This window comes from Glycine soja, chromosome 17, assembly GCF_004193775.1.
Source record: "Glycine soja cultivar W05 chromosome 17, ASM419377v2, whole genome shotgun sequence".
Lineage (NCBI taxonomy): Eukaryota > Viridiplantae > Streptophyta > Magnoliopsida > Fabales > Fabaceae > Glycine > Glycine soja.
The window spans coordinates 36493117-36516342 of NC_041018.1; the positions used below are offsets into that span (position 1 = coordinate 36493117).

The 23226-nt window shown below is 34.1% G+C and overlaps 2 protein-coding genes across 2 annotated transcripts; one reads left to right on the forward strand and one right to left on the reverse strand.

The window, feature by feature from the left end:
* Window positions 1–209: 209 nt before the first annotated feature.
* On the reverse strand, window positions 210–9609 carry LOC114394024 (trafficking protein particle complex II-specific subunit 120 homolog). Its single transcript, XM_028355567.1, has 10 exons — window positions 8913–9609; window positions 8121–8327; window positions 7786–7968; window positions 6729–6832; window positions 6505–6564; window positions 5856–6144; window positions 3770–4065; window positions 2219–3096; window positions 825–1772; window positions 210–738 (listed from the first exon to the last, which is right to left on the reverse strand). The coding sequence occupies exons 1-10, from the start codon at window positions 9321–9323 to the stop codon at window positions 518–520; spliced, it is 3597 nt and encodes a 1198-aa protein (XP_028211368.1). The 5' UTR covers window positions 9324–9609; the 3' UTR covers window positions 210–517.
* A 539-nt stretch (window positions 9610–10148) lies between these two features.
* LOC114394019 (aberrant root formation protein 4) lies at window positions 10149–18026 on the forward strand. Its single transcript, XM_028355557.1, has 15 exons — window positions 10149–10470; window positions 10696–10783; window positions 11035–11214; window positions 11679–11828; window positions 14364–14436; window positions 15049–15218; window positions 15325–15384; window positions 15528–15681; window positions 15791–15850; window positions 15957–16228; window positions 16352–16423; window positions 16588–16665; window positions 16759–16962; window positions 17118–17169; window positions 17588–18026. Exons 2-15 carry the CDS (start codon window positions 10700–10702, stop codon window positions 17806–17808), a joined length of 1830 nt encoding a protein of 609 aa, XP_028211358.1. The 5' UTR covers window positions 10149–10470; window positions 10696–10699; the 3' UTR covers window positions 17809–18026.
* The last annotated feature ends 5200 nt before the right edge of the window (window positions 18027–23226 follow it).

A 23226-nucleotide genomic window follows, 5' to 3' on the forward strand; every position in this document is an offset into this window, starting at 1 on the left:
AAATATAAACATTAAATATTTTTTATGCTTCCAAAACATTGAATATATTTATTTTCTTAAATTTTTTTATAAAGTATTGTAGATTTACTACTGGTGATGTCTAATTCTAATACATTTTGTAAGCCTATCTCACTGTTGATAAATTTGTTAATAATGACGGCTTGTTATTGCGTAAAATAATTAACTACAAAAGCTGTGTCAAGAATACGTACATCCAACAAAACAGAAATTAGAACAAGTATCAGTATTGGCAAAAATAAACAAGTTACAAAATTTCCAAACCCTCTAATCTCTTATCATAGTACATTTGATTTGATATACAGATAAATTTCCGCTGAATTCTTAATTTAGAAAGTACACTTCAAAGAAATTTCAAGCAGAAGACCCCTAGAAGCATCACCTAGTGTAACTCAAGTGATTCATTCTAGATAACCAAGAGAAAACCTCATACTTTGAGTGTAAATTGTGAAATCCGCAAAACTTTACAAGTTTCACATCAGATTTAAGGACCATAACTTCAGGCAGTCCCAAGAACACGAACATGATATGGTGGTCCACGACAGAAAATTGGCTCAGCAGCTGAAGTGGTCTTTGCACGAGCTCGAAGAATGTCATTTGCATCATCAATCACTGCTGCAGCAAGTAATGTATACTCTCCGGGGACAAGAAAATGTAGGCAGAAAGAGTGTTTAATTTGTTGAAGTGGGGGAATTTCCATAGTAATATCACTCAGAACACCTGAAAAAGATTGATTAAGGCAAGACTTAGACACTGATTTGAATGCAAGCTGGTTAGAAAAAGCAAGCAAAATTTTTTAAAATTACCAGTCCATAGAACAGTTGCTTTGGTACCATCTACACAATTTTCCCCAGCTACATCTCTGCATGTAATATTAAGACTCATTTTGATCATATCCTTGGTGTTATTGCGAACCAGAACTTCCATTGGTGTCATTTCATGTGCAATCACAGAACCTTTGGAAGCAGGAGATTCAACTAATTCAGAATCTTTATCAGAATAAGGTTTTCCTGATTCAGAACCATCTCTAACAAGCCTGAAGCCAAATGTCAATGGATCCGGCAGTAAAACATCCATGACCGAAGTTTGGAGAGCTGCCAGGATAGCTTCCTTGATATTTAACTCTCCAGAGCTATTCCGTCCTGAATGCCATTGAACCTTAATCCTGGATATAAGGTTCTTGATACAAGCATTGAGTTCAGCTTTGGTGTTCTTTTCAGAAAAGGATGCATTTCTTCCTCCGCCATTCCCATCTGCTTGTGAGTCCTTCATAAAAAAGGAGTCATCAAGAACAGGTAATTTAAAATGCTCAAGAGGCACTAGAACCCTGGCTGAGCAATCTCTATCAATTCTTGTTTTAGGATAGACATATTCTGTAGCACCCTGATCAGCAAAATGATTGTCCTCGTTGCTAGAGTTCTCCAGTTTGACAGAGACATTGATTTCAAACACGACATCAGTTGGATTAGATAACTCAAGTTCAAGGAATCGCAGTCCCCAACTTCCTCTGAAAGGATCTATTTTCACCAATCTGTCCATTTTTGTTTCTGATTCAACATCAGTAGACTTGTTATTTAAGTCATCCAACTTCGGAAGAGTTTCACCGACATGAGCAGGAAACTCCATTGAAAGAAGCTGAGCCTTCACAAAAGACAAACCCTGCAAAACACAAATCTGCAGTGGAACAACAAGGCGTCTGCCAGGGGGCACAGTAGATCCATTTGTTGGAGTATCTTCAGAGGTTTTCATTGGACCTGAAATAATTGTAAAAAAAGCATTGGTAGCAGATATAAAAGAACTAGCACAAACTAATAAGGGTCCTAAACAGCACATGGAGCAACCAAATGAGAAAATGACACCAACAAAGTCATTAAATAGCATGTATCTGCACAATACTTAATCCCAATGTGCCATGAGATGGGAGCAACATGAGGAACCTGACCAAAGCCACATATGTCAATTGTTCATTACAGGATAACATGCAAGAGAACAATGATATTGATATAACAACAAGGTGAATGGATGAGGACATGCAAAAATTGACAAAAGGGGCAAGTTATGCTGGCTAAATCAAATATTGGAACCCAGAAATAAAAAAATGTTTGATCTGAATGTTTTCCAGGTAAGGACTGCAGATTGAACTGCTAAGTTCATCAAGAAGAAAGCAAGAAACACTACTGATTGTATCTGAAGACAATACCAGCATAGTGGATCAACAGTGATGGGCTGCTTCCATCTTTGGAATGCCTCATATTGTTCCCAGAGACAGTCTTCCCTGCACCAGCATCAGCATCCACCAAGCCAACCTGCCAGGCTCTCAAGGTCACAGGGAATGTAACTTCTGCTCCAGGCCTTAAAGGGAGGCAAGATTTTAAAGTCTCAGAAGAATATGAAATTACAGAATCTTGGTTTTTCCCTGACAGGGAAATATGGGCCTGCTCAATTGGAACAGTACCTGCATTAGCCAGGCGTATCCACACATCACGAATTTCGCCTTCATACAAAATGATGGCACCATCACCTCCAACAACATGTGATATCAACAATGGAAGTGGTGGTACTACAGAAATACTAGGAACAGGCACATTCTTAAGCTTAGGAGATCCACAGCATCGAAAAGGGTCAGAAAGGACCAGCCCTTGTGAGGCCCCAAGAAGCAGATTGTCAACCTCTTTAAACAGATGTTCAGTAATAACACCAAAACAATGAGCAATGCACCCAGGAATTGAAACTGGCCCCACTGATGTTGGAATGCCAGATAAGGAGATCACTTTTGAAGAATTTGGTAGAAGGCTTACACTCACAGGGAAGGCATCAAAATTTCCAGAATGCACAGATAGATAGATGCTATCAACCCTTAAATCAAAGCCACATGGGTTTGCCAATTCCACCAAGACCTCAACAGGCTCTCCAACAATCCAAATAAGCTCTTGCTTCTTGATATTATTAGGCTCTCCTTTACTGAATGGTGTATAAATGAAAGGGCCTGAAGGAGCAGCACCCGCCCACCAGTCTTCTCTAGCAGTACTACGCTTTATTATGTCCATTTGTGTTGGGTGGAGAGGAAAGGAATGCAGCCTGAAAGCAATTAATAATCAAATTGCTACTTTTGTTAGTTCTCCAAATTTATGTGATTGACGAAATCAGCATTTGAAAAAACTTAGTAATGACCCCAAAGCAGGGAAAGATGATCAGGATTTCCAACAGGAAAAATTCCATCTCGGGACCTCGCAAAAAAAAGGAAGCTGAAAACCCAGTTCTTATTGTGATATACTGGTTTTCAAAAGCCATAACAGTTTAGCAATTTCATTCAAGAATTCAACTTGATGCTGTTGTTAGCTCTCAAACACCTATTTTATATGACAATGTGAACAAAAAAACAATACATTGATATGGGAATATTAAACACCATATGGTGAATCAGCCGATTAATTTTAAAAGTTGGATGAGTAAAAAATACAGTAAAAAGTAATGAAGTTCAAGTTTTGATAGGGAATATTCAGGAGAAAAAAAAGGTAGTCACAAGTCACATCTGCTAATAAACATCACTCATCATTAACTCTGGCTTCATTTTGTATAAGTACAAATGAGCTGGCATTAAAAGGATTATGACACAATATGATTTAGTCATGATATACCCCACCTAATGCTAAAAGGCTTGATAGTTCTTTTCATCATTGGTGTCGTTGTTGTTGTATGACTTAAGCATGATACGAGTTGTGGGAAAAGAAATCTTTAACCAAGTAAATACCTCACAAAGGGTAAAGCAGGATCAGCACAACGAGTCCCTGGTGGCAGCCTCTCAGCTGAATTTGAAAGTGCATTAGCAAGGCCATTTTGCCCAGCAGGTGTTATTAGAGGATAGTAGGACCTAAGAAGTCGTGCTGCTGCACTCCATGCAGTAAGAGGATCACCAGCACGGACAGCAGAGAGCAGAATTTCTCTTAACACAACCATCTGGAGGGTACTCCATTGAGACTCAAATAGTGAGACTGCTGATTGGTGATATGTTTTCCCACTATCAGCATTATTTGATACAATTCCCTTCTGCAAAGAAGCAACAGTTTAAATTATAATCTTATAAATGTAAGAGTTTGTTAATAATAAAAGTTCTTTAAACTATCAAATTTGTTTGAGTCTCTGATTTCAGTCAATGCTTTTCATACTAGACTTATAACTGCTGATAATTTGTGCCATCCACTAAAAAATTTAAATACAAGATGCCAATAGGGCACAGTCAATGTTCACAAGATATAGAGTGAGTCGCATCTGCAACAGAATGACATGACTTATAAAATATATATTCGCACCTACGCAAGCTAGCATTTTTCCTTCTGTCAGTCCATAAACTTAATGTGAAATCTTCCATAGTTTCTGTTAGAATGTGTTAGGACCCAATTGCAAGGCATGGGACTAGAGTCCCACTCCTCACATTTGAAGCATGGGATTCCAGTGAGATTTATAGGGTCTCGCGCTCTCCAACTACATCGGCTAACATTTGTAGTATGTTTATTCAAAGGTTCTAATATCAATTGGCATCACAGCTTTCCACCATGTCTTTCAGCCACAAACGAGCTGTGCAAGTGATGATGCCATTGCAGTGTTCGACTGAGACTAGTAAAAGGGCTAGTGCATAGACATCTTGTGTGGGCATCAGGACTATGCAGCATGATCGGACTTTATGATCCAATTTCAAGGTGTGGGTCCTGTGGGACTTAAGTTTCACATTGGACATATGTGATCCTAGTGTGGGATTTTTAGAAGGCTTTAAGAGTTTGGGTTCTCCAGCCCCAACAACTTGCTTTTGTGGTGTGGTTCTCCCAAGGTCCTCATCAGAATGTTAGGAGTTAGATAAGGGAAGGGAAAAATAGTTAGGGACAATTAGAGTAGATAGTGAGGTAGTTTAGAGGGGATCAATTAAAAAATTAAAGGAAAGCAGGCATTTGGAGAATTAGCAAGTTTGTAAGAAATGTAAACCTGTCGGAGGAGAATTTTTATCCTTTTATTCAATCAATAAAATCACTCTTTGGATTCCTAACTGTGAATGATGCTCCGTAGAGAAAATGAAGTTGCATGGAAGCACACATATTGAAATTAAAAAAGTTAAAGCCATATAATTGACTAACTAGCTACATCAGATAAATCCTCATAATATAATTTCAAAGAAATGTTAGAGATGAGTCTCCATTGAAATGTTAGACATTTACTCTCCTAACAATAAATGCAACAACACACAGCACTATATTTGCTTTGACTATAAATGACTGATTAAAACATTGGTCTCAAGGAGACAATGAAACTTAAATATTGTATTATATTTAGTTTCATTAAAAGAAAAAGATGACAAGATTCATGGATGCACAAAAATGTTTTTCTATTCTTATCCTGACTTGTAATTTTTCATTCCTCACCACTAGAGAAAAAACCTAAGAATAATAATGCCACCATCATTTTTGTAGTACATGCTACATTTTGAGTATTAAGATAATCACTGACTCCAAGAGTTGACCAGAAAATATTTATGAGCAGTAACAACTAGACTAGAGGTACGATTAGTAAAACCAACTAGAGAAAGGAGTCAGCATTTTAAGCAAAGAAAACCAAAATAAGATATAAGCAGCTTCGGCACGAGGAATTCTGTCTCGAATTTTTAGTTTTTACCATCATAATGACCAATAATTTCTAGTTTCAATGCAAATATGCCAAATCAATCAAAAAAATTTCCCCAATGTTTAATGTAAATTGATTATATATACTAACAAAGCAAAAGCATAGCGTAGGCATATCAATTGTCAAACAAAATTAGGTGTTCTGATTGGTTAGGCTTGTGAACTCACACTGTGCAAAGAATGATCAGAGATTGATGATCTACTTTGAACATGATAAGCTTTTGTGGTCATTGCCAAAACTTGCATAGCACTAATTGCAGCCAGTCTATTTTCTTGCTGCAGATATAACTGTGCAACCTGCCTTGAGAAGAATGCAGCTTTTCTTTGGTATCCAAGACTTCCATACAGACGAGCTATTTCAATATATAATATGAGCTTATCACTTGCATCGATTAAAGATTTAGCACCATCTGCAGCAGTGGTCAACAACTCCACCACCTCCTTGGCCAGCTCTCTCCTGTTTGAGAGAATTTATATAAATTGTTTTAAAATGATAGAAAAAAACATATTTCTTAATGTAGTACTGCACCTCAGATTTCTATAAAATTTGCAAACACAATGGTATAGATATTCAAATAAATAATGTCAACTTTTTTTATTAATAAGGAGCATTTCTTTTGCAGATTTAATTTATGAAGCATAAACTGAAATGTTGGTGTAACTTCTGGAAGCCAAACAAGTGAAATGCAAAATTCATGACAGCATGGACAGAGATCATAATCATTATTTGAGAATACCAAAAGTAGCTGCTCTTCATATTCACAATGCATCAATATGTTACATTTATCACATAGTTAAAGCTCGGCAAAGAATGTACCTGCAAAGAAACCTTGCTAATTTCAAAGTAGCTTCAAGTTCAAAAGTTAGGGGAGAAACTCTGCACAAAAAGATTAAAAGAAAAACACTTAGGATTGATTGACAACTAGTAATTGGAATAATCGGCAAGAGGTATATACAGCCAAGTAATAGAATTAGAGAAAGCAAATTATGGAATGGGCATGGAGGGATCTGTTAATGAAATCTCAAAGCAGAGCTTTTTACCGCTGAGCATTATCTTGTGACTTCTTGTAATTCAAGATGACACTATTATAACGATATCTAACTTCGTCTTCCAGGACTGAATCTTTCTGGCCCATACGGTCAATCTGGTTCGATAAAATAAATGAGTAAATAAATAAATATATAGAAATATGAATGTAGACAAGAGTCACACTGTCTACTTATCAGGATAAGTCGTGGTCATCATATATCTACACTCCTATTCTTTCCCTTGCACTGCCACTACCTCATATTATATAAAAACTATTAAAATATATATATTTTTAATAGTTAAGAAGGCCATAGGTATCATGCATGCCATGCAGTAGTAGCTTCTGAAACAAAAGTAACACCTAATTTTCCCTTATATTCATGAGAACTGCAACTGTTTAAATAATGAATCAATAACTATATTATATCTGACATACAACATTTCCAAGTTCAACTAATTTTGACCTTAACCTCAGACCCCTACAATATAACTAGAATCCAGAAATAACAAAATGTGGAAAAGATTCATATGATTGTCTTCTGCACATGTAATCTTTCTATCTCAAGGACTAAGATAAATATCTTATTTAATTGAAGTACTAAATGGAGAAAGAGATTTTAGTCATTAGATCCTTTTCTCTGACACAATAACCTACTAGCCTACTACTAGTAGATAATTTATAATTTCTGAATAGTTCAAAATCAATACTTCTGTTCTTCAAACATTGCATGCAAGTAGATAAGTAATAAAGCACTAGTAACAAGCAGTTAACTCGAGTAGGTAGATAAATAATGAACCATTGCCATAGCACATGGTCTTTAATCAGTTTTCAAATTGCAAAACTATTAAATTAATCACAGAAAGATATGCTTCAATTTTCAAACAACAATCATTAAATGTACAATCAAGAAAACCCAAACAAAGGAAGTACAGGATAGCATGTACCTTCTTAGTACTACACTCAGTCCCAGAAAAGATACAAAAAATGGTCCAGCATTAAATAAACCATACAGGCCACACGATTAAATATTAAATAAAAAATAACGAAAGGGAAAGAAGAGAAAATACCAGCAAGGCACAAACACTACCCTCCAATGCTCCAGCATACCAGAAGTAATCACCAGTTAACCTCGAAAGTTCCAATGCAGTAGAATAATGAGCATTGGCATCAACGGGGGACCCAGCCAGCAAACAGTAATCACCAATGGTCTTCTGGGCACGCCCAAGCCTTCTCTTTTTGGCCTTGATAACCTGCATTCCAACCAACACAGTCAAACATGAAGCTAACCAAACTCAACCACAGCAAAAACAACGAATCAAAAACCAAGAGCAGATAATTTTCACATAAAACCACTAAAAATGCAGAAAATTAAAATAAAATTAGGACACCTAAACATGAACACCTCCTCTGAGCTGAGACTAGCTTGAGAATCTAAAGGCGTCTTGAGAATGGTTCCAGAAGATTCTGCTTGAAGTACCCATTTCTCAAACTCCATAAGCAGCGACGCAGCGATCTCTTGCATCATAGTATTCAAGTGGAACTCCAAAGTCGGACGATCCGCAGGAGGAAACAACCTCAAATTCCCACCTTTCTTACTTCCATCCTCAAGCTACAAAACCAAAAAAGAAAAAAAGAAACTATAAGACCATTTCATTTCAATCCATTTTTCTTCATTAAATTGCCAGAAAATAAGAAATTGAAGAAAAAAAACTTCAACAAGACTTTTATTTTTCCATTTCTTCACTAAATTGCCAAAAACAGAGAAATTAAAGTGAAAAACCTACAGTCTACTGACCTTTTTGTCGATCAACGTCATCACTAAGTTGCCAAAAACACAGTAATTAAAAAAACTAGTAATTAAAAGGCCGTTTCTTTCCAATTCATTTATTCAATAAATTGCAGAGAAAAAACCAACAGAACTTTTTTTCGATCCATTTCTTCACTAAATTGCCAAAAGTAGACGAAATTAGAGAGGAAAAACCTACAGAAATTCTTCCTTCGATCCATTTCTTCACTAAATTGTCAAAACAGAGGAAATTAAATTAAAAAAAAATTCACACTTTACACCGAATTGCCAAAAGAGAGGAAATCAAACGTAAAAAACTATTATATTATTTCACATTTCATCTATTTCTTTGTCGAATTCTCATAAACAGGGGAAATTGAATTAAAAAAAAAAAGAGAGAAGGAGAACCTGCGTATCGTTTGGGCAGAAGGCGAAACAGCGATCGACGAGGGAGGAAGGGAAGGACTTGCAGGCACTGGCGAAGACGTCGACGACGGCTTCGAGATCGGGGGAGGAGGGGCAGTGGACGACGCCGACGATGGCGAGGGTTTTGCGGTGCGACTGGAAGTCCTCCCATGGACTCGGCGGCGCGCCACCGAGGACGAACTTGAAGCGGAGGGAGCCGGAGTCCCAGGGCTGGACGGCGAAGGGGGACTTCTGGTGCTCGGTGTAGAAGGAGCTGATCGCGGAGAGCGGGATCGTGTGCAGCGGGAGCAGCATAGAGTAGTAGTCCCGCAGCACGTTCGCCGGCACCGCTCCGATTGGAACCACCGCCACCTGGATCATCGCCGATCCCTCGATGCTCACTTCCGGCTCCATCGCGGTCACGGTGGTGGTTCGTTAGTTACTTCCTGTTTCAGAAACCAATCTCACTCGCTCGCTCTACTCGTTCGTTGCTGTTTTTACCTTAATCACTGAGATCTTGAAAAATGCGAAAATGACCGAAATGTCCCTAACTTGAACGTTAAATGACCGTTTTGCCCTCACCTTGTTCTTTTTGGAGATTCTCGTTTCAGCGCCGTGGTTGTACCGGTCGCTGCATCTACGACGGCGAGCAAGGAGAAGAATGCACCCAAAGAGCGTCGTCGAGGGGTTGAGGAATTAAAGAGTGCAGAAGACAGTGATAGGTCATAGGTGTGGCTTTTTTTACCAAAATGATGCAATTTTTTAATTAATTACAAAAATGATTAGATTTTAAGAAAATTACTGAATTGGGTTAGTGATCTCTTGAAAGATGATTTCATAATGAGAGATTTATTTGTTTATTATTACTTAAACAAAGTAATTTGTAGCTGTTTACAAGCAATTTGTGATTGTTCTTACTGTTCTGATTTAAGAAGAAAAAAATCTGACTAAACTGAAATTATAAAAAGAAAATAATGTTTTGAAGCATAAATCTTTTATTTATATATGAAATCATTTTTCAAATTTATTTTTACATGAAATCATTTTTCATGAGAAGATTTATTTATTTTTTGTAATTTTTCAATCTATCCATTTTGATAATTAATTTAAAAATTACACTATTTTAGTATAAAAAAAAGCGTCCCTATAGGCTTTTACATGTGTTATGTTATTACTCATGTTTAGGGTTATAGAACTGCTTTTAATTCCCTTTAAAAAAACAGTTTTATTATAGATACTTTATCATAATCCTATCCTATTTGAATAATTTTTTTTTTCTGGTTGAGTGATCTAAAAGAAAAAAAAAACTGTTTTTAGTTTTTACACTAAAAAAAATCCCTTTCTTCTATTGAGTCCATGTCCAAGAATCACGTTGGAATTGCGGATCGGAGCTCCGGTGGATTTTGTGGCCGTTGAAGCCAGCAAGGGTGGTGCCGACACGGTGGTTGCCGTTGTGCTTCCAATTTTTTCCGGCAAGGGCACTTGTTAGTTCCTTCCTCAGATTAAAAGGTCACCGGTTCAGGACTCGCCCTCAACTCGGACACCAACTCAACCACCTTGTGTACGTGCTCATTTTTTATTTTTCCTCTCTTTCTCAGTATAGAACTTCAAGTTCAATATTGCTCATGTGTGTGTTAGAAGTAAAGAAAATCAGAATCAGAAACCAAAATTTGATTGAGAAATCAACGGCTGAGCAGTATAAAATTGTTTTCAAAAACAGTTTTTGAAACCAAAGCTGGAAAGTAAAAAATCAATCAGGCCCTCAATGTTCGCTTTTTGTTTTCAGCCTAATGTCTGTGGAGAGCGAAACTGGGTCGTTTCGGGACTCTGAAACTCGGAACAATCTTCGAAGAATTCTTGAGTCATGCTCTAAAGTAAGATCAATCACTTCTTTTTTTTGTTACTGTTACTTCTGTTTTTATTTTCAGAGAATTTGATTTATGTGAAATTTATTTATTTATGTTTAAATAATAATGCTAGCAAGTAGCAACTTTGATTGGTGATGATTATTGGCTATGGTTTGAAATATGCTACAAGTAAAATAAAAAATGAATGCTTATGCTTGAGTTGTTATGAGTTGAAACTTGAAAGTTGATGACTATCATGGTTTTGTTATACTTGGTAGTTGGCGGAGGCTGGAGATTTTCATGAATCTGAAAACACAGCAGTTTCAGAGCTTGTCGAGTTCCTTGATTCTTTGTTGGATGCTGCCATGTCTGACCTGGATAGTGAAAATGCAGAGAATGATGCATTTGAAGCTATCTCTGAGATCCATAGATATATTTGTTCTCCTTCTATTGACCAGGTGGGTTAGCTTTAACTTTTCAGTCATGTTTCACATTCAGGATTTTCAAGTGTTCCATAATATATAGTTAGAAATTGGAAAAAAAAAATGGATGTAAACAGGATTCCCTGCAGTTGGCAACTTGGAACCATAGGAGGAAGATCATATGACTCATATTTAAGCTTCAGTATATTTGGCTTGAAACATGCATATGAGAACTGACTCTGAGTCATCCAATGGTTACATTGTGTTGACTGCATGGATGTGGTGGAAAAGTTAATTACACCTAATTGAGTTCCTCTGGGGGCATCTAGTTTGACTTTATACAAGAACCTTTTGTGGAACTAGAAATGGGGAGATTGATGATTTTATGCTAAAACATATTATTATTTGGATCAATAATCTTTCAAGCTCTAAGTTTAGTGTATACAAGAGATATTGACAGAGAAACTAAGTGATGTGTTGATTGTTTGGTGATGTGACAGGAAGTTGTTGATGCCCTTTCCTTTGAACTGCCAAAGGCTGTTTCAAAGTTTGTGGGGATTTCAAGTAGATTTTTGGACTTGGCAATTAGCATCATTGATCAGTTTATTGTGAAATGTGGTCCAAGGGATATGCTCTCAATTCTCTGTAATGTGAGTTTGTCTTTATTTCGAGTAAATGTATATTAGTACTTCAAAGATACGCACTATATCACCTTAATCCTCCATTAACCAGAGAGATATAAACTTGGATGGGCACTGCCCCAAAACTGACGTGATAGACGCTGCCTACCAGAATTTGCCACATCATAGAAAATATTATAAAAAATTAAATTAAAAAAGAAACATGATATTTCTTCTCTCACATTTAGTACTGCATTTAAGAGTTTTTTCTTTTATCTGAATTGCAGCTTTGATTAGTTTATTTCTTGTCCAGAGATCATTGAGAATTCTTGTTTTTGATATCCTGGTAGGTTATCAACCTTGAGATTGTTTTACAAATTTTGGAAAACTGGTTTAAAAAACTAATTATGGAAATATTCAATTGATTTAGATGCAGTATATATCTGGAGTTATTTTGGGAAGTAAAACCATTCTCAGTATTTCAATATAAATAATTTATTACTTCCATAGGTAGCTGCGTGGTCATAAAAACTGTCATTTCATGTTATGCTATAATTTTCAAATTATCCAAGTTTTTAACTCAGCATATACAAACTATAGCCACATAATTTATGTTAGGAAGTCCCACATTGCCTGCCTCATTCTCGAGATACAGCTTATATATTTATTGAACTTCACTTAGTGTCAATTGGTTTTAAGCTGAAATCTAACATGGTATCCGAGCCTATAATTCATCTTGGTTCTCGCCTATTCTAGTAGACTCGCCTGTTCTAGCATCTGTGGAGGGGGGGGGGGGGGGGGGGGTGTTAGGAAGTCCCACATTGCTTACCTCAACTCTCAGGGTGCAGTTTATATATCTGTTGGGCAACTTCACTTAGTACCAATTGGTTTTAAGCTGAAATCTAATAATTTAAACTTGTCCTTTGCTCTCAAAATTGCATAACCAATGGAAGAATGGAAAGAGGGGTGGCGAAGATCCGGAAAGCCCTAAGGTTCCTAAATAACTTATATGAATATATTAGAAAACTTAAATCATTTACTCATCTCCTGCCTTTATAGGCCAAGGGATTAGAGTCCAACAATGTCTGGCCTTTCACCAAGTCCATATCAAAACCTCTTAAAGTCTGCCAGTCCTCCTTTAATTCCATAAGATAAATTCGATAATCAAGATGTCTGACAGGTTTTAGACCTGATAAAATTACTTGTGTGAGTGTGATTGATCAGCTCATGTATGGGGTTAGCAATCTTTTGTCAAGGGAAGCAAACCCATGCTGAAGCAATTAAAGTAGGAGCTTAAGTTTCTCTGTTTCTGTAGTTAGTTCATTGGTTAGTATGTACTCTAGATGTAGACTTTTATCAAAGCTTTTCTGGAATGTAAAGAGCAAGATGTTGAGTTGTGGAACTCAACGATTGCTTCTGCTTATGGATTTCATGGTCAAGGACAAGAAGCAATCAAGCTTTTCAATGAGATGGAACAAGAAAATCTGCCGGAAAGTGAAGTAATATTCTTAAGGTATTTAGCTGGGCATATATGTATTTCTATGGTTTTGTGCAAGGTTGATTGCTATCTGTCTATCTACGTGTTATCAGCTAATACTATAGTGTATATCGTTGTTTATGGTTCAGATGGCTAACCAAAGAGGAAATGGGTTTTGATGACATGTCTTGTGGAGGGACATTTGCTGTATGTGAATTTTGGAAGTCTGTATAGCTGTTGATTCTGGTATTGGGTCTATTGAGTGGGAATTTAGTGTAAAAGGTGTTTTTGGGAAAGTATGCATGACAGCAACACCTTAAGGGGAATGGCATACAACTGGTTTTGGTAGTTGTTAAAGCCTGTTAGCTTCATAAGTGGGGAGTGCGGGTTGTCTTTTAGCAGATTTTTTGGATTTTTCTTATGCTGCCTTGGTTACCCAGTATTTATGCTTCTTTTGAGTCTAAATACAGTGTAACCTCTGGTGGGTTGTGTAAGGAGTTCTTGGAATCTTTCCTTTATTTTGTGTATGGGTTTGGGTACCCCTTGTACCCCTCATTAATCAATTTTGTCTTCTTTGCTGATTAAAAAAAAAAAAAAATATATATATATATAAGGAAAATCATGCATGTAATGTTTAGCTACAATCGGATTATGTGGTACCTTTTGTTTATGCCCCCCCTCCCCCCAGTTAGTGGATGCTTGTTGAACAAATCTCAATATAGAATCCAATTAGTCAATAATGCAGAAGGCACAGGTTCCATAGGAACCTCCATATTTAGAGATATACCTACATATCATTCCACATTATATATCCTTGGCTTGAGATCCATTTCCTTCCACATTTATGACAGCCCATCACTTAACCTTCACACCTCCTACTCAGTTGTATTTCTCACTTCATGCTAGACCTTTGTCCTTGCATACTCTCAAATATTCACTTTTTGATGGTTCTATCCTAAAGAAAACTCAAATTTTCTCATAACATAGTTGTCATGCAAAGAACTACAAGTTAGTGACAGTGTGACATTTAATTTATTTATTTTTGGTTAATATATTGATCATATGCTTCTGTAAATTTAATTGAACAGACATTAGGTTACTCAAGTAAGATCATCAAGGCTGCCAGTTACATTGTCCCTCCTTTATCAGGGCTCTCAAAGGGTAATTCATTTCAGTGGCCTTTTTAATCAATGGGTAGAATATAAAACTGTAATCTCTATTCAGTGAAAGAAAGATGGAAGCAATTGCCTTGTTAATTTGGGTGTAGTTTGGGTGAAGTGGCATGATATGGACAAGAAAGAATTATATTGCTTTCTTTTGGTGAAAAAATTATATTGCTGTGAACGATGTTGAAGTAATTTTTGGATTTGGGTGATGAGGGAGCATTGATGAAATCTAATTTTTTATGCAGTGAGTACTAAATGATTCATATTTTAAGACTGAACTTTTATATCTAATCACAAATAAAGTTAAATAAAATAAATACTCTTAAGGTCCTTAGCTTCAGCTTGCTATTAAATCACCTTGTCTTGTTAGCTACTAATTGCATTTCATATTTTATTAGGCCCATTTTTTATAGCATAGAGACCAATGAAGAAGAATCTATCTTACCACTTGAGCTATTATGTTAAAATTTAAGGTTGTCTTTGTTGATGAAATGCAAAACCTAAATGCTAGTTTTGGGCTGAGCAGATGCATCTCACTTTCTGTCTGTCAATGATTTGAAACCACATTACTTAAAGTTTTATTTCATACTTATTTTGCCTTTTTCAGTCTTACTTTCCATTCAGAGGCGTCAGTTTGAGCAAGTAAAAGTAGCCGTTCCTATAATTCTTAATATATTGAAGGCTGTGTCTTTGGAGTCAGAAGAAGCAGAACTTGAGGATGTATTTGACACAGCTGTTGAGATTGCAAATTCTATATATGAAGTTTGCAATAAGTTGGTCCGTCAATTTTAAAACAATTATCTTTTTCTTTGTTAGAAAAGCTTAAATTACAGATTTGTTTTCAATTATTTTGCTGATGTTTTTTTTCCCTCTTTTACAATAGGAGAGGGACACAAAGGAGAAGCTCCGAGCTCTTCTTGGTCTATATGTCATGCAATGCATGGTAGATGTCTCTGTACTGCATTAAAACTTTATCATTATTCTTGTATTTCTTTGCTAACAATTTTTAGTAAAAATGGATTACTTTGGATATAGTTTTATTTATCCATTTTAATATGATTTAACATGTTACCATGCACTGTCCAGGCTCTTGTTTCAGCTAGCATAAGCTATAAAGCTTCCAGTTGTCCTTCTTCGGTATTACAACTGTCACAAATTTCTTCATATTGTGGTTTATCATATCTCAGTCTAGTAACAACTTATGATGTAGAGATTGTGGCTGAATCTGTGTTTGGAGGAGGTAGTACTCTCAAGTTACTGAGTGTCTTCTGTTAATTTATATCAATGGTAATGTAAGCACTATTTACACTGCTTTATGTTTTTCTTTTACCCCCCCTTCAATTTTCCAGAAGATAAAGATCACTGTACCGGTTGTTTTTCTCATGTCAAACATGGTGCTGCTCTTTCAGGTTTGTCTAACTGGATAATTAAATTACTATTTATTGTAATTGAATCCTTGCCATTTCTTTTATGCATTTCCCTTTCACTGAGCCGTCAAGTTCCATTTTTTTCCAGTGGTTTGGGGGCATGTCTCAAAGGAGGTTGCTCAAACTGCTAAAGAGGATTTGATTGCCATCAGGGATGAACTTCGTAATAACCAAACAAAAAGGTGGCAAGCAATAGGAACATTAAAGCATGTACTTTACTTTGTAAATCTACCATGGGAATTAAAGAAACATGCTATCGACTTCTTGCTTAGCATCACAGATGAAGGTGTCTCCAGAAACTACAACGAGGAACGTTCTGAATGGTCATCTTATGTGCCAAGCCTTTTCTCGGCTTTGCAGGTTGTATTCCCTGCAATTTGTGTCTTCTCTTTGTTTATCATTGCTCAATCTCTCTTTTTCAATGAAGAAGGAAAATGTTGATATATATATATTTCTCTTATGGGTTACACATTAACCTTTCAGGCTGTAAAAATGGTTATCATGTATGCCCCAGAGCCAGAACTTAGAAAAAAATCCTTTACTGTGCTGAAAGGAGTGAGTTTCGAATATTAGCAGCACCTCTTTTATAGTTATATATGCAAATATGTGATGAGCATTTTCTGAAATTGAGATATATGATGTTTGTTAAACAACTTAATATCTTGGTAGTATTTTTCTTAGAGATTTTTGTTGGTACTATGCTGCGTTACTCAAACTAGGTACTTGCTGATATTCCAAATTCTCAAAGATTTGACATTATGAAAGCATTGATTACAAATACCGACTCTTCCTCGATGGTAATACCCTAAGTTACAATTTTTTTAGCTTTGTTCTTTATTTTTCTGTCAAAAATTAAATCGTCTAATGGGTGGTCTTGCATCTTTTTGAAGATCGCCATTTTCATCGATCTTGTCAGGAAGGAAATGCATACAGCAATCTGCAGTAGTAGATCAATAGTAAAAGATGCCCCACAGATAGATAACAAAGCATTTCCGGATACCTCCTTTTGGAATCCCGGGATCCTTGAGTTGGTGGAGTTGGTTCTAAGACCTCCACAGGGCGGACCTCCTTCCCTTCCTGAGCAGAGTGATGCGGTATTTTTCCTATTTCATGTCTTCTTTATAAATTTATGTAATCCTGGTTTCTTGAAATGCATCTATTTGATGAAGCATTTGGCAATATTGTCATTTCCTTTTGGGTTATGAACTAATATGAAAAAAGTAACAGTATTATGTATTATGATCCATAGGTGTTGTCAGCCCTCAACCTATACAGATTTGTATTGATGACAGAATCTGCAGGTATGTAGCATCAACACCTAAACCGATAAAAAAAAGGGGGGGGGTGGGAATTACACAAAAGTTTTTGATTTCCAATTTCAACAGTGGCTAATGAGTTACAAGTTTTTGAGTTAATGGACCACTTGAATGGTTAAGGGTGTGTTTGTTTTCCCGTTTGGATGGACAGAAACACATTCCAATGCATGTTTTGTGAGAAGCCTCAATTTATTACTTTTGGTTCAACGTCCATTTGGGAATCTCCCAAAGGAAAAACAAACATGTACTAATTATTCCTTAACAGAATTGTTTTTACTTGTAATTTCCATTTTCCAATTTTCCCTGAAATTTTTTAGATTATTTTACATCTTTGTTTGTGGTTGCCAAATATGATCTAAATTGAAGTCTAATTCGGAAGATTTCACAATTTCATTGGTAACAGAAAAGACAAACATCACTGGAGTGCTGTCAAGGAACAATTTACTGAAGGCCTACAATGAATGGTTGCTTCCTTTGCGTACCTTGGTGACAGGTATAATGGCAGAGAGCCATAGTGATTATGATGAGTTTGCAGTTGACACTGTATGCACCCTAAATCCACTTGAGTTGGTGTTGTATCGGTGCATTGAACTCGTAGACGAGAAGCTTAAGCAATCCACATAAGCTGCCCCATTAGCAAAAGGTTTTTTTTAATAAAAGATGGCAAATGTTGTTTTTGAAATATTGATCATCTAAAGCAAGGTTATTGAATTGCAATGCAAATAGTGAGTGAATTGTCCAGCCAGTTTTTGAATGGTGATTTATAAACTGTATTGAATAGTATGATTAGAGATACGATGAAAATAGCTTTTCAGATATAAATAACGTAGTGTTTAATATAATAATTTTTAAACTAGAGAATAACCATGAGTATCATGAAACAAGTTCATAAGGGGCAATGAAATTTGAACTTGATTTTATGCAAACTATTTAGAGGGTGTTTGCTTTCACATTCTAAACGTGCATTAACATTAAAACCCATGTCAAAGAGGATGAAACTACGCGCGGAAGCAACTTTCAGACGTGGATCAAGTTGGACGCGATCAGTTAACAAACACTTAAATTTCTCTCCACTAGGGATGAATTCTATAAAATATTTTTGTAAACCGGTCCGAGCAAGAATATTTTAACCTATAGTCTATAAAAAGTAGATTGCCCACTTCATTCTTATGCATATTTTGACATTATGATTGTGTATTACATCACTTCTAATTTTATGCATTCCTTTTAGTGTTTCTCAATGGTTGAATCATCTTGATCGTTTAACTTTTTGTAATTTTACTGATTCTAATATTTTTTTCGGACATTTTAATTTGTTGATCAATTTAAGTTGTAGAATCTGTGTTCTTTTCATTACTCCCTAATATACCAGTTTTATTCTAATAGTATTATTATTTATCGAGGTGATGTGGATTTCTACAATGATATTGATCGATTTTGAAAATTGTTCCCCTTTTATTGACTCGAGAAGTATAGAGATGGGAATGGATACTTGTAAAAGCTGCCTACTATTACCTAATACTTAAGGTGGTATCCCTACAGATAATAATGTATTAAATATGGGAACTCAGAATATTCAACAAGGTATGACTCAACATCTTTTTGTCGGATCTTGGCTATAGAACTAATCAACTTAACCTATTAAGGGTGTTGAAACCTATAAACACTTTGGAACAATCATTCATGTTGAATTTATTTCTTCAATGTAATCCGTAGTAAATTTAGTCTAATCTTTTGCTTCTAAGCTAATTTGTAATACTAAACAAATTTTGTTTACCAAATAAATTTAAAGTCTTAAAGGATGAGATTCTTTTATTAAAATAATAACTTTTTTTTTGTGAGTTATTAAAATAATAACTTGATTCACATTTTATCCATTTTAGTGACAGATTTTTGCAATAAACAAAATGCTATGTGTGTTACTTGTCCAATCTTTAAGTGTCAACTATAAGCATGCCCCGCGTTGGACATCTTTCACAAAATGGCATTCTTATAAAAAAAAATATCTAAAATTATATTTTTCCCACACTAACTTTTGTCTCTGCCTTTCATTATTTATCTTATCCCACACTTTATTTTTCCCAGGAATTTTAATGCTACTAGGCCCGTTCATAGATTTGTTTAACACCTAACAAAAAAGTTAATTCATTAATTCAAATGCAACTTTTTTTCTAGCTTTTTAAATGCTTAGATGAATAATAAAAAAAATATCTCGATTAACTTGTTAGAGTCCTTAAACTTTTAAAATGTCCTTTTTTATATTTATTTTGATATCTTTTAAAATGTCCTTTAACTTTCCGTATTTGAGGAGTATTTTACAAGAAATATGAATAGATTTTTTTTTTGACAGTAAATATGTATAGAATGTTAAAAACAAATTGCAATACAAACATTTTTTCTGTAACAAATTATCAACTGTTATTGGTGCGAAGCAGTTACATTAAATGATTTTTTATAACAAATTATTCAATGATTCATTATTCAAAAAATTTAAGATTATGATGCTCATTAAATGCTTTTAGGCAATGTTGAAAGCATGATAATATGGGTGAACGTTGCATCCCCAAATTTATGTCCTACATGTCTAACTGGAATGCATATTTCTTGTTAAAATTTCAATATTTTTGTCCTTGCTTTAATTACTTTGCCTTTCTTATCATTTGTCTTTTTCTGTTATAAAGATGACAAGCTGATCCATCTTAAAGATTTATTAAGTGATATGAAAACATGAGTAAAAAGATACATTAAATATATACAACCCGGATATGAAAACATGAGTAAAAAGATCCATCTTTTTATATATTTCTTTTCATCATATCTTATTATATTATACTTATACTTTTTTTTCCTTTTTTGTCTAGTTGTTGTCTGTTAGGTGTTCATAAATTATTTTCTTAACTAATAATTAATAAAGTTATTTTTTATGCGAGGGTAGGAAGAGTAAATCTAAATCAAACATAAATGTTTAAAATTAAAATTTTCTTAAAATCATATAATTACTTTAAAAATCACGTGATAAAAAAATATTTTTTAAAATGTATGATAATTAAGCAATAAGTAGCATTCCATTGAAAAAAGTTTGCAATACCTTCATATAAGAGTCTGGAATCGATGAATTCTTTTTGTTGACTAGAATAGCTAGGACAAACCGATCAATGGGCGAACTAAATAATTTTTTTTTAGTGGCTACTAAATAAATTTTAAATGTTAGTAATTTAAACGAAATTCTATTAATAAATAATGTGCTAAAAGTAAAAACATGTTAGAGTCGAATGTTATCAGCCATTAATATTCGTCATTTTCGTAAATGATATATATTCTTCGAAAGAATCTTTTGCTTTTTTGAGTGATTCTTTCCTTTTTATATTTAGCTGTTCCTTGGTTGGTCGTTGAGGCTTGGTTTGTTCTTCAAGTACTTATTTGGAGTTTGGTTTATTTGAGCTTTTTAGCAACAAAGTAATGAGTGAGTGCTTGTTTCTCCCTTCCTTTATTCTTATGCTATTGGATCCTTACAAACATTAGAGACAATTTTTCTGATTAGCTTAGTATCCGAGTCTCTTGTCACTAAGAATTAATTTGCTTATATACGCTACCTATTGGACCATAACATAACATTCATAAATCATTTTGTTTTATTAACAAAAAGAGAAACGGACACACATATGATATATATGATCTTATATAATAGTATGAGTAACGTGCATCTTCCCCAAAATTCAAACCCATAATCGACCTAACACGTGACGAGTATTATTTTTCTACTAATATATATTCAAAGCTCAAAGCTGTTGTCCCTTATTTATGTGGATCCGTTAACCTTCCAAGTCAGATAATTCTTAATGTCTTGTTTACTACCATTGCCCTTACATGAAATAAACCTATTGACCTTTTCCTATTCATAGCAATATTTTAAACACAAACAAATAAAAATATAAATAAATATACAAAAGGGGAATGAAAGCACAAGTTTATAGAACACTTTGATGAATACATTTTTTTCTTGTTTAATTTCTAACATGAGATGTTTTAATTTAACCAATAGTCTTAAATTTAAGTTTTGAATATGTTATTACACTAAATATTTATAGAAAAAGTTATCACTCTTAATGGTTTTACTCGATTCAATCATCATTATATCCTATTCAAGAATTATCTTTTTTTAAGATATGTAGTTTCACACCAATAAAATTAATAAGTTCTTAGGTGGGACAATATGCTTTAATTTGGGTTAGCAATTATTTTTCACCAATTATCTTCCTATTAGCTAACAATGATTCGATGTAGCATGTTGCCTTTAAGACTGTTTGGTGGCTTTGCTTATCCATGAGCTGTGACAATGACGTTTGCGATTGAGTATTAACAGTTAGAGCTTCAATTCCTACCAAATGAAAAAAAGGAAAATATAAACCACAAATTAAATAGAAAGATTAACACGCAATTGACTTAATTGTATTGGAGATATCATTGTTATATTTTTATTCTTTGATTATGGTCACTACGTTTTCAAACGGCCCCGTGAAGAAAGATTTTCGCAATAAACCCTCTAAAAACAATTCGTGTATACACAGAGAAAGGATACGAATCAAATATAATTCACACATGTTTCAAAATTCATAAGCGTCATAAACTTCAAAAGATATATAACATATAGTTGAGATAAGTAGGAGTCTTGGAGAGTGTTTCATAAAATTTATTTAGTGAGTTTGATGTTTGCATAGTATAATACATTATATATGGGCTCCACCTTTCTACGTGGCTTGATTAGCGTTCGCCATAGTGGGGTTGGATTAAAAAGTAAAATTCAAATTGATTGATTTAGATTTGTCTTTCTAATTTTGTCAAAAATAAAGTTCATCTTCCTAAACCTATTTTAGATAGTTTTTAATTTTTTTTATTAGTTAAAATTTTATTTGATTATTTGATAAATAAGTTTTTTTTAGTAACTTTTTAATAGTTTCTAATATTTTTTGAAATGTTAGTTTGATTATATTGGACGATACGAGTTAAAAAGTTAGTTAATTGGTAGCTAATAGCTCGAAATTGACAAACTAATTTATAACTTATTAAATTATAAGTGTTTGATAAGATTAGTTGTTGAAGTAACTGAAAGATATACCATGACATAAAAGTAATAAAACATGATTGATTTAAAAAGGTAATTAAAAAATTTGATAAATATATTATGAAAATGGAAGAAAATATAAAAAGTTAGAAGTTAGCATTTTAAAAAACACTAAAAATTATTAAAAAAAGATTTTTTTTATCAAATAGTCGAACAAGCTTTTCAGCTAGTAAAAAAAACTAGAAGCTAGTTTAAATGAGGCGAACATAACCGTGAAGTATCGTTTTTCAAAACACTAATTTTTATTTTTTATATTTTCTTCCTTTTTTATCATTAATATATTTATCAAATTTCTTGATTATCATTTTTTGAAACACGGTTTGAAGTGACATTTTTTAAAATGCTGGCTTCTAACTTTTAACTTTTTATATTTTCTTCCATTTTATCTTTAATATATTTATCAAATTTTCTGATTACCATTTTTAAATAAATCATAATTTTATTATTTTTCTATCATTTTACAGTTTTCAATTACTTTAACAACTAATTTTATTAAACACTTGTAATTTATTAAGCTAGTTTTTTAGCTACCAGCTAGTTTTGTCGAATATAGACTATGTTCAACAAGTCATTTCAACTAGTTCCTAGCTTTTTTTACTAGTTGAAAAGTTTGTTTGGTAGTTGGTAAACAATTTTTTTTAAGAAGCTTATAATATTTTTTTAGTAGCTTCTTAAGTAGAGTTTTTAAAAATGTTAGTTTCTAGCTTCTAACTTTTTATATTTTATTCCCTTTTTATCCTTAAAATATTTATTCAATTTTCTCATTACCATTTTTAAAATGTCATTTTACATTTTCCAGTTACTTTAACAACTAGTTTTACTAAACACTTATGATTAATAAGCTAGCTTAAAAATTTCTAGCTACCAACTTTCAGCTTTCCAAGCTAGTTTTTTCAAACATAGCCCAACTAGCGTTTCAA

Bases quoted from the DNA above. Each gene is read 5' to 3' on its own strand.
- LOC114394019 (XM_028355557.1), top strand. From the start codon at position 10,700: ATGTCTGTGGAGAGCGAAACTGGGTCGTTTCGGGACTCTGAAACTCGG. The intron at 11,215-11,678 runs GTGGGTTAGCTT...GTGATGTGACAG, and splicing joins GTTCTCCTTCTATTGACCAG to GAAGTTGTTGATGCCCTTTC. The intron at 16,963-17,117 runs GTATTTTTCCTA...TATGATCCATAG, and splicing joins TTCCTGAGCAGAGTGATGCG to GTGTTGTCAGCCCTCAACCT.
- LOC114394024 (XM_028355567.1), bottom strand. From the start codon at position 9,323: ATGGAGCCGGAAGTGAGCATCGAGGGATCGGCGATGATCCAGGTGGCG. The intron at 7,969-8,120 runs GTGTTCATGTTT...GTTGGAATGCAG, and splicing joins CTAGTCTCAGCTCAGAGGAG to GTTATCAAGGCCAAAAAGAG. The intron at 4,066-5,855 runs GTGAGTTCACAA...GCTTCTTTGCAG, and splicing joins CTGATCATTCTTTGCACAGT to AAGGGAATTGTATCAAATAA.